A 10,710-nucleotide genomic window follows, 5' to 3' on the forward strand; every position below is an offset into this window, starting at 1 on the left:
ATTGTCCTGAAAGATTTCAGTTTGCTGAGAGAAAAAGTTTTGAAAGATTTTAGTTCACAGAGAGAAAAAGTTTCCCACAGGCCTTGGCCCAGGACAAGGAAGTTGGCCCCAAGCCAAGGGCAGACAAACAATCCTTTCTGGGTCACACCTGGCTGGCCAACAGACAATCAAGGACTTCTCAGGGTATGTTCTATGGTTTTTCCTTTGTAAAAAAGCAGGTCACACCTGGGTGACCAGACTAACATGAGATCATACTTTGTAATCAATCTCTTTATGCCCCTTGCCTGTATGCTGATCTGCGTTTTTTTTCCTATATAAGGAGCCTGTAACCCGTGCTGGGGTGTGCAGCTTTTCTGATATTGCTGACACCGAAATGCGCATTCGTTCAATAAACCCCCTTGCTTTTGCAGCTCTTGGTCTGGTTTCTGAGTCTCGGGGACTCCTCGGGACCCTGTGCCCCTTAGGGGCCTGGGGGTCTTTCAGTCCCTGTTGTCATTGGCATAGGGTCACAGTAGAGGAAACTTGTAAGTATATAAACTGAGAGTTTCAGCACCAGATATATAAACTGATGACTGCTCCAAGCTATAGTCAAGCAGAAGATTCTTATTGTAGATATGAGGGAGGGAACAGCCAGAGGCATCTGGAAGAGCAGGGAGAGAAAGTATAGACTGGACCTGGCCAGGGGAGAGCAGGAATAGGAGAGTGAGAGAGGAAGGAGAGAAGAGAAAGGAAAGGGCGGGCCAAAGAGAGAGTGCATATAGCCATTATAGTAGGGTTATAAGGAGAAAGGAGTAGGGAGAGGTGGGCACAGACCGAAGAAGCTTGGGGTAAGGGGTGGGGTGAGACGATCCAGGATGTCAGCATGGACCCTGAAATGTGTAACAGGTGCTTATGCTACAGAAGGAGCCTAAAGACCAGCATGTGCTTTGGTTTGCTAATAGGTTCCACAGATTTGTCCCTTCTGCCAGTGGTAAGGAAATGGTTCCTTTGGTAGAGGGGAACTGGCTTCACAAGTTCCTGAGGATTGCTGTCTTTTGTCTAAACACCAGAATATGGACCTGAAAGCCATCTGATTGTTATGGTGGGGAATGAGAAGCCAATCAAGAAGTAGGCTGTTAGTTTCCCAGCCTAAGTCAGTGGTGACTTCTTTTTCCTTGGTTATCATTACACAGAGTGACCATTACACAGAGAGTTTAGGTAAATTCACAAGGTATTGTCTATAAGAACAAGGTTTCCCTGCCTCTTTCTGCTTGTCTGAGATCTTCTGGGGATAAAAAGTGCCGAGGGAGGTCACGGGGAGTTGGTGGTGCACGCCTTTAATCCCAGCACTAGGGAGGCAGAGGCAGGTGGATATCTATGAGTTCGAGGCCAGACTGGTCTACAGAGCGAGTTCCAGGATAGCCTCCAAAAGCAATACAGAGGAAACTCTGTCTCGAAAAGCAAAACAAACAAACAAACAAACAAACAAAAAAGGGTCGAGGACCCATGTTCTCACCAGTCTATGCTGAGTACTCAATACAGGCAACAGGGAAGAACTGTGGTTACTTTTCAGTCTATAAAACACCAAGGCATTTGGATCCTCAGCCTGGTGTGCTGGCACATGCCTAGAACTCCAGCACCAGACAGGCTAAAGCAGAAAGAATATAAATTCCAACTCAATTTCTCCTCTTCAGCTCCTGGGATAGCACTGCTCACATCAGGGTGGGTCTTCCCTCCTTGGTTAAACATGTGGAAATGCCCTCACACACAGATACACCTAGAGGTGCATTCCTAGGTGGTTCCAAATCCAGGCAAGTTGACAATGACCATTAACCATTACCTGTGCATTCTAGCATGCTTTCTCCTCTCATCCACACATGAAAAATGTTTCATTAGAGTCCATTTAATTTTTTTGCCTTTCCCCACTCTCTCTTTTTCAAAAGTTATTATGGAGAAACCTAGACTGTGAATTAGCTTTTGTTTATTGCAATCAAAGGGTAAGTGATAAGGTAAACATTATCCTGCTGCCTTCCAATTAAAATGTAAACTTATCTCTTTACTTCAGCTGCTCTTAGGAAACAGCAGGTACCTGAACTATATCCAGGGTTGTTTTTTTTTTTTTTTTTTTTTTTTTTTTGTTTCTCTTCATAGAGTTGGAAACATAACATCTCAGAAGAGCTTTTCAGACATGTCTGCTGCCTTTGTTAAAAATCTTTTTATGTGTTAATGTGTATTTTATTAAGGTAAGGCTAGACTTTAACAGCATTGGGAACCTGATCTTGGTTTCAAGACTTTTCTTGACTTTTGATTATTTATTTGATTGAAATACCAATTTCAGAGATACAGTTGTTAAAGAATTAATAATGCCAAACGGTGCTTGGAAAGTAATAACTTAATCTAGAGAACCTGTTCGAATTATAACATGAACTCAAGGTAAGTGAAAATGTATATAATATATAATTTACTGTAAGTCTGTGACGGTTTGAATAGGAATGGCCCCCATGGATTCACGTGTTTGAATGTTTGGTCCAGTAGGGAGTGACACTATTAGGAGAGTGACCTTGTTAGAGTTGGTGTGTCCTTGTTGGAGGACGTATGCCACTGTGGAGGTGGCTTTGAGGTAGCAAATCCTCAAGTCAAGGCTCAGTGGCATCATACAGTTGTTGGTTTGTTTTTTTTTTTCCTGTTGCAAGCAGATGAAGATGCAGAACTCTCAGCTCCTTCTCCATCACCATGTGGGCCTGCATGCTGTCATGCTTTCCCTCATGATGATAGTGGACTAAGCCTCTGAAACTGTAAGCCAGCACCAATTACATGTTTTCCTTTATAAGAGTTGCCATGATTATGGTGTCTCTTAACAGCAATAGAATACTGACTAAGACAGAGTCTGACCTCACTTTTGTGGACTGACCAGGTCAGATCTGAATTTGTCTGTCCCCTCTGTGATTTCAGCTGCCTTGACTGTGCCTTTAGTTTGTGTGGTGTCTATGACAGTTCTGCATAATAATTCTAATTCCTAGTTCCAGCCTAAAAGTCTGGTAACGTTAGGTAGATTATTCCAAGTTTTTGCTACTGTTATTCTCATAATTTTGATAAAGTATATATAACAAAAGTTAACATTTGATAATTTCAGTCACAATTTCAGTGAATTAAGCATATCCACAGTGTTGTATCATTTCTACCCATTTCCAGAAGTTTTTTCATTATCCCCAATGTTTTTGAAATATACAAAATCATAACATAGGTACTCCATGTTATAGGTTATTTTGTGTGTTTATGTTCTCAATATACTTTAGCAATTTTCCCCAACTAGTATAACTTACAACTTGTTTTAATGAAATGAAGTTTATAGTAGGGTCTTAAAACATAAACACCTGATCTTACTAAGTATGCCTCTAAAAAGAATACATTTTCATGCTCCAATATGCTATCTCCACCTTGTCTAATTTTAGAAAAGTACAAACTGCTTACTGTGCATTGAGAGGTACCATGTTCAATATATAGTACACATATGTATGAAAGCTTAATAAAAACATAAAAATCTTCCAGTCCCTGAAATAGGATGTGGACTAGAGCAGAGTATAAGAGTATATGATTAATTGGGCTGTAGAGGCTCATGGGCCTTTAACAATTCCAGTTCTATGGAGTATTGAGTCTCAGTTTCCTCATTAAAGTGAGTTCTAACTCAGAGTCTGAATTCAGGGTTAATGTATATGAAATAGCTAGCCTACCTCTGTCATATGTGATTGCAATGCTTGTCTAAAAGATACATAGACTGAAACATGAACATGGAGTTAGTGCATATATAGTATATGTATATATACTAATAGGTATAGGCTAGGTCTAGAACTCATGTGATAATAGAGAGGTTAAATACAAATCTATTTCATTCATAAAATGCTTTGTAGCCTTAAGAAAAGTGAAGTTAATTTTAACTCTGGATGTCAGTTACATTGATAACAGGATAACTTATCTGCTGCCCCACCAGGTATTCGTCTGGCTGGTAACTTAAGAGCGAGGCCACTTGCTCTTCATATCCTTGCAACTGTGCTACCAGCTTGTGAACCAGGTATAGAAGATGACCAAATGCCCAGGTTTGTATCTTTTAAGTTGTTGGAAATACTTTTCACATCTGCAATGTGATTTACCCCAAACTGAGAGTTGCCACATTCTCTTAAGTTGTAAATGTATCTTGTCTTCAGTAGCATAGTCTCCCTTTTTAAGATTGCTTTCGGCTCGGAGGCATCTGACGCCAAGGGTTTGCTCGCTGGATCTGAGCTTGGCTGAGGGATCCGACACACCCAGACACTGCCGTGGCCCTGGTGGCAATTCTGCTTCCATCCACTGGCCCAGTCCTGCCTCCCTCCACCGGCACTGGGTGGGTCAGGAGATGTTTCCAGTTCTGGTTCAGCGACCCTGCTTGGAGGCATCTGTCACCAGGGGTTTGCTTGCGGGATCTGAGCTGGGCAGTGGGATCTGACACACCTGGACACTGCGAAGACCCGGGTGGCAGTTCCGCCTCCATCCATGACAAGAGGACAGACATCAGAGTATTGGAACTGTTTGCATCTATCAGAAGGGAACCCATACCACCAGGAGAGGAAGAGACTCCTGCTACACCACCAGAAGAAAGGATGAGAAGGCCAGGCATTGGTGGTGCATGCCTTTAATCCCAACACTCGGGAGGCAGAGGCAGAGGCAGGGGATCTCTGTGAGTTCAAGGCCAGCCTGGTCTCCAGAGTGAGTGCCAGGATAGGCTCCAAAGCTACACAGAGAAACCCTGTCTCAAACCCCCCCAAAAGAAAGAAAGAAAGAAAGAAAGAAAGAAAGAAAGAAAGAAAGAAAGGATGAGAAGAGGTCAATGTAAAAGCACATTCAATAACAGAAAACCCAATATGACACCACCGGAGACTAGGAACCATACACCAGCAAGACCTGAACATCACAATGCAGATGAAGCAGAAGAGAATGACCTTAAAAACATCTTCATGAAAATGATACACGACTTCAAAGAGGACACGAGAAAATCCCTTAAAGAAATGGAAGAAAAAACAAACCAAAAAATACAAGACATCAACAAATCTCTCAAGGAACCAGTTCAAGACCTAAAAACTGAAATAGAGACAATAAAGAAAGCACAATCTGAGGGAATGCTGGAAATAGAAAAGCTGGGTAAACCATCAGGAACTACAGACCTAAGCATAACCAACAGAATACAAGAGATGGAAGAGAGAATCTCAGGGGTTGAAGACACACTAGCGGAAATAGAATCATCAACCAAAGAAAATCTTAATTCCAACAAATCCCTAACACAAAATATCCAGGAAATATGGGAATCCATGAAAAGACCAAACCTAAGAATAATAGCTATAGAAGAAGGTGAAGAAATCCAACTCTAAGGTACAGAAAACATATTCAACAAAATCATAGAAGAAAACTTTCCCAACCTAAAAAACCTAAAACTGTTTTGGGAGCAACATCCAATAAAATGAGGTCTGGTTGATTAGAACTAACCCCAAGATCCCAGCCTAGAGGGAAAAGCCTGTCCTCTAGGACTCTTACAACAGTTGGACATAGCAGGGGTAAAGTTAATGAACGCAGAAGGGAGGAATCAGGAAATGCCACCCTTATGTGCTGAGGCCCCTCCAGGTATTTATAGCCAGGACAAAGAAGCAGACAAACTAACACTTCCATAATTACAAGGCCTATGTGTTGGGAAAAAAGGCCCACAAAGCTAGCTGCTGTGCAGGGTGTAGAGATGGGGCTGCCTGACCCTCCTGCCTTCACTCACACGGCCTAGGAAGCTTGAGAAGGCTCTATTGACAAAATGACATTGGAGTTTGAAGTCCGGGTGGAAACAACTAGACATGGGCTTGGGGGCAAGAGTTCCCCAAGGTGCAGAGCTCTTAGAAGGAAGAAGCTGCATGGAAGGAACTGAAGCACGTGAGACTGAGTCCCATTTGGAGCTCCAAGGCAAACCAGAGCAGGGCCAGGATGATCCTATAGGCCATACTGATGAGGTTTTTTTCTTCCCTGGAGAGCTGTTTCTTACAGAAACATATGAAGCAGAAGGCCAGGGTGATGGTGAAGGTGGAGATATGGAGAAGAGGACCCCTCCTAAGAGAAAAGACAAAAAGACAGACAAAGCTGTCAATGAGGTGAATAAAAGGAAGGATAAGATGGTATCTGGTTGCTGTGGGAGTCGGCTTTACCAATGATGACTTCTTTCTCCTGGTAACTCAAAGTTCTGAGTAATTGTCTTGTCAACTGCCGGCTTTCAGTGTGAGAAATAGGGAATGGCCAGTCACAGACCCACTTTGTAATCCTCAATGTTCTCAAAAACATGAGGTCATTTGAGAGTGGGTGGCCAGGCAGAGGAAGAAGCCAGTAGGCAAGGCTGGCCAAGAGGCAAGGGCACTGGAAAGATTGCTGCAGGCAGGTATACAGCACGTTTCCCCTGTGCTATAGCCCTTTGAGCGTGCACATCTTGTCACTGTTAGCTTCTCTTCACATCAGGTTGCTGCAAGTCTTCAATTTGAACAGACCGTGATACAGCGCAATATAATAAAACACACCTGCTTCTCCCGAAATGGAGCCAGGAGAGACAAGGCAATGGGAGAGCAGACATGGGTCAAGGGGAAAGACTCTGGGGACCAGTGACCCAGGAAAATGTGGGGATACGGATGCTGTGAAGGAACATAGCCCACCCAGTCCTAGCCTCTCAGTGGACCACGGCGAGAATTACGTCTATCTTTTTTTATTATAAACGTGATGCTAGTGGAGATCTGGGAGGAGTCAGGAGCGAAAAACAAAGCTGTGCCTGCAGACACAGCTGCTAGCCAGGTGAAAATTGTCCTCCTTTTCTCCTCTTACATTTTTAATAGTACCATCGGAATTGTAACCCAAATACGAAGTTATGTTTTGCTTTTAACATTGAGATGGCAAATGAAAAAACCCTGTTTCAACCTCTTTTGTGTAAGGGAAAGACCTTTGAAAAAAGTTGCTTGGGTGGCGTTACTGATTACAACACTCAACCACCAGGGGGCTGACTAATTTCCCACTGCCAGTACGTTCGCATTTGGCGGGCACTGTGCCAAAAGCTGGATAACCTTTGTACTCCGGCATTAAAAGTGCAGGAGTCTGAGCCTCCGGGTGTGTAGCGGTTCTCCCGTCATGCGGTACTTAACGTGCCTGTTGCTTTGGGTGTTCCCGCGAGTCTGGGGGCAATGGGAAGGTGAGTAGAAGTGCTCTCACAAGGGGCTGGAGAAGGAGGAAGAGAGTGCCTGGCTAGTAAGCTCTGTAATTGTGGGTAGGTAGATGTGGGACTCTGGCGGGCTTGGGGCACACAAGTGGGAGGAACCATGAGTGCACCAGGCTCAGAGCAGTTCTGAACCATAGCCTGCGTCTCCCTTTCGCAAGCCCAGCTAAGGCTGTTCTAATTGTCTGCGACTTGGTCACTGGCTGTGCTCATTCGGTTTTCATTGTTTCCAGACCAGCTAAAGAATTACCCATTGCGCTGCCTGCAGATCTCTTCCTTCCCAAACAGTAGCAGCTTTCGCACAGATGGCTTGGCCTGGCTGGGGGATGTGCAAACGCACAGTTGGAGAAATGCCTCTACCGTTAGCTTCCTGAAGCCTTGGTCCCACGGCAAGCTCAGTGACCAACAGTGGCAGACGTTGGAGCATATATTACAAGTTTATCGAACCAGCTTTACCAGGGACATACAGGAATTAGTCAAAATGTTGCCTATCATTCACTGTGAGTAGAGGGATCGCACCCGAACAGGTACCCAGTGGGTGAGAGAGGCCCCAAACCCCAACTGGGTAACTGTGGGCCTACTTGATGAGATTCTTTGTTTTCTCTACCCGTATAATTTTTACTTCTGTCTAGAGAGATCCTTGTCTTTTCTGAAAATAGTCCCTGTTTCTGCTCCAGGACACCCTCAATTGTTTCCCTGATCTGGGACATAACTATTGTCTTCACATCAATTTCTTCCCCTTTCTTCCAAACTTCTTAATCATTTTTATATTCACCCTTCCTCTTTACAGATCCCATTGAGATGCAGGTGTCTGCTGGGTGTGAAGTGCACTCTGGAAACACTTCAGAAAATTTTTTCAACGTAGCATCTCAAGGACAACATATCCTGAGTTTTCAGGGAACTTCCTTTCAGAAGGCCCCAGATGCCCCACCTTGGACAGAGTTGGCCATTAAAGTGCTCAACACTGATCAAGGGACCAGGGAAACGATCCAGCAGCTTCTGAATGACACCTGCCCCCAGGTTCTCTATGGCCTCCTAGAAGCTGGGAAAGCAGAACTGGACAAGCAAGGTCAGCCTTCTCTCCACCCCCGTGTTCTCCACACGGGTTACTTTTGTGTTCTCTCATCACTGCAGGCTTTAGAGAAAGGGCAAAGCCTGGCAGAGGTAAAGAAGGCATGTGGAGTTTGTTCTTTTCACTGAGCATCACTCTTGGATTCTATGAATTGAGTTAAATAAACACTGGGGCCCAGAAGTGAGTCAGGCAGTGTTTGAGACACACTCTATCAGCTGAGAGTATTCTGGAGTACAGAGGACATGTGCCTCAGGGAAGGGGTACAAGTATCAGGGATGGTTCCTAGTCACAATGATACAAATGGATTTAAACTAACAGGCAGCATCATCCCCAGCCATGGACCTGTGGGAAGCATGAACTTGATAGGCCTGGAGCCTCTAATGTCAATGTTCCTGTTTTAAGGTCATTTTTTTCTTATTTTCTTGCTGGATACAGAGAAACCTGTGGCCTGGTTGTCAAGTGTCCTCAGCCCTAGACATGGCCATTTGCAGTTGGTGTGCCATGTCTCCGGCTTCTACCCACAGCCTGTGTGGGTGATGTGGACTCAGGGTGAGCAGGAGCAAAACAGTACTCAGAGAGGTGACATCCTTCCCAATGCTGATGGGACATGGTATCTCCGAGCTACCCTGGATGTGGAGGCTGGAGAGGAGGCTGGCCTTGCCTGCCGGGTGAAACACAGCAGTCTAGGAGGGCAGGATATCATCCTCTATTGGGGTAAGAGAAAAACTTGGCCTGGGTTGAGAGCGAGTAGAGGTACCATTCAAACATGGAGTAGAGTTGAACAAACCCAATTTCAGAGATGAAACCCCTAACTATTATAGGAAAGATAGGAGGAGGGTATTCAAGATACAGAAAGAAATCCCCCCAATTGAGGTAGTATGTTCTGTATATAGGAAGAAAGGAGACCCCAAAATTCAAAAGGTCCAGAGGTAAATGGCAAAGAAGTGCAGAAAGATCCAGGACCCAGGACCCAGAGCCTGAGACAAAGATGCAGTATATGGAGTGCCTCCTATGTGAGCACTGGCCTATCTGCTGCCATTGTGTCCTTCATTTCATGACTTAGCTTTAAGCAAGTACTGCTATTCTGACTTTATACATGAAGAGGTCGATGGGAAGACAGGATAACCACCCAGAGTCACACAGAAAGATGAAGAGCAGGGAGTAGACAGATTCACATCTATCTAAACAGCATGCAGCCAGATCCTGACAAAAGATGCTCAGTCTAAACTCCTGAGGAATAAAAGATTGTAGTTTAATGAAGGAAGAAATAGTGGCATAGCTTCCTCACATGTGCTTAGAATAGGGAACTTGGAATAAGGATGGGTTCTAGTTTAGAGATACCTTGTATTCTTCCAAAGCAGATGGCAGACATTCTTCATATGTGGTTTTCATCATCCTGGCAGTCCTAATACTTGTGGTAGGCCTTGGGCTCGGTTTTGTGTTCATCTCCAGGAATCGGTGGTAAGTGTCCCTTCCATGTGTTTCTGTCCTCAGCATCTCTCCTCTATTCCCTCCTTTTCTTTCCTAATGGCCTCTCTCTCCTCACAGCTCCTATCGAAGCATCCGGTAGCTCCTCCTCACTATTGCCTCTCCTGAGACTCAGACCTTCCAGCTTCTAGGACTTCAGTCCTGGTCTGCTCAGGAAGAAGTGAAGAACAAATGAAGCACCCTTTCAACATTTTTTTAAAAAAACGAATTCAGTTTTTATTATATTGCACTTTTATGAGCCCGAGCGTGGGTTGGAACAAACATGATTGCAGATGCACATACCGCCAAGAACAAGCTGTGGGCAGTATTTTATGGGAATTGCATTGAACTGGAAAGCACAGGTCCTGCCCAAACAGATGCTTCAGGGTCTGTTGACAAGTGTAATGTCCAACATGGCTCAACTCTTCGGTTTTCAAGAAAACTAGGTGACATGCAGATTAAAAAAAGTAAACTCAAATATTTGCAAATATTGGCACTGCTTGATATCTTAGATCCACACCTGCTGGAGATGGATATAAAGACAACCCCAGGGCTTCCAGGTTGTGGCTCTTTAAAAAAATGTTTGTCCTAAATGCCATATGATAATTTTGGGACATAGTCTCTATGGTAAATATGCATTTATGACTGAAGGGTTTATTCTCTTTATAATAAAATTAGGAGGTCTCCTGAGGTTTGTTTAAGAGTAAATGTATTTTTAAACAGGAGAAGTCACAGTATATAACTATTTTGTCGAAACATCTACTCTCTTTGAGCTATTTCCCTCAAACACTGCTATAATTTGCATCTGGAGTGCACCACAACACCCCATGTATTGAGGGTCTGGTTCCCAACTCATGGCTCTATCAAGAAGCAGTAGTCACATTAGCAGATGAAGCCCAGTAGAAGGAAGGTGACATATTGGGTTCATACGGTC

At 44.0% G+C, this 10,710-nt stretch overlaps 1 protein-coding gene across 3 annotated transcripts; it reads left to right on the forward strand.

Annotated features, from left to right (window-relative positions):
• The first annotated feature begins 7,052 nt into the window (after positions 1-7,052).
• On the forward strand, positions 7,053-10,501 carry LOC100765246 (antigen-presenting glycoprotein CD1d1-like). Of its 3 annotated transcripts, none has more exons than XM_027393010.2 (6): positions 7,053-7,213; positions 7,471-7,737; positions 8,028-8,306; positions 8,745-9,023; positions 9,668-9,770; positions 9,858-10,501. In XM_027393010.2, the coding sequence occupies exons 1-6, from the start codon at positions 7,153-7,155 to the stop codon at positions 9,877-9,879; spliced, it is 1,011 nt and encodes a 336-aa protein (XP_027248811.1). In that variant the 5' UTR covers positions 7,053-7,152; the 3' UTR covers positions 9,880-10,501. The 3 variants fall into 3 exon arrangements, with proteins under 3 accessions (XP_027248811.1, XP_027248812.1, XP_027248814.1); XM_027393011.2 differs by having other exon boundaries at positions 9,671-9,770; XM_027393013.2 differs by lacking the exon at positions 7,471-7,737 and having other exon boundaries at positions 7,062-7,213.
• The last annotated feature ends 209 nt before the right edge of the window (positions 10,502-10,710 follow it).

The sequence above is a fragment of the Cricetulus griseus genome, assembly GCF_003668045.3.
Source record: "Cricetulus griseus strain 17A/GY chromosome 1 unlocalized genomic scaffold, alternate assembly CriGri-PICRH-1.0 chr1_0, whole genome shotgun sequence".
NCBI lineage: Eukaryota > Metazoa > Chordata > Mammalia > Rodentia > Cricetidae > Cricetulus > Cricetulus griseus.

What these genes read in the sequence shown, in the direction of transcription:
- LOC100765246 (XM_027393010.2), top strand. Translation starts at nt 7,153, where the DNA reads ATGCGGTACTTAACGTGCCTGTTGCTTTGGGTGTTCCCGCGAGTCTGG. An exon ending in GGATATCATCCTCTATTGGG is followed by an intron (nt 9,024 to 9,667) that starts GTAAGAGAAAAA and finishes ATTCTTCCAAAG; the next exon opens with CAGATGGCAGACATTCTTCA. An exon ending in TTCATCTCCAGGAATCGGTG is followed by an intron (nt 9,771 to 9,857) that starts GTAAGTGTCCCT and finishes CTCTCCTCACAG; the next exon opens with CTCCTATCGAAGCATCCGGT.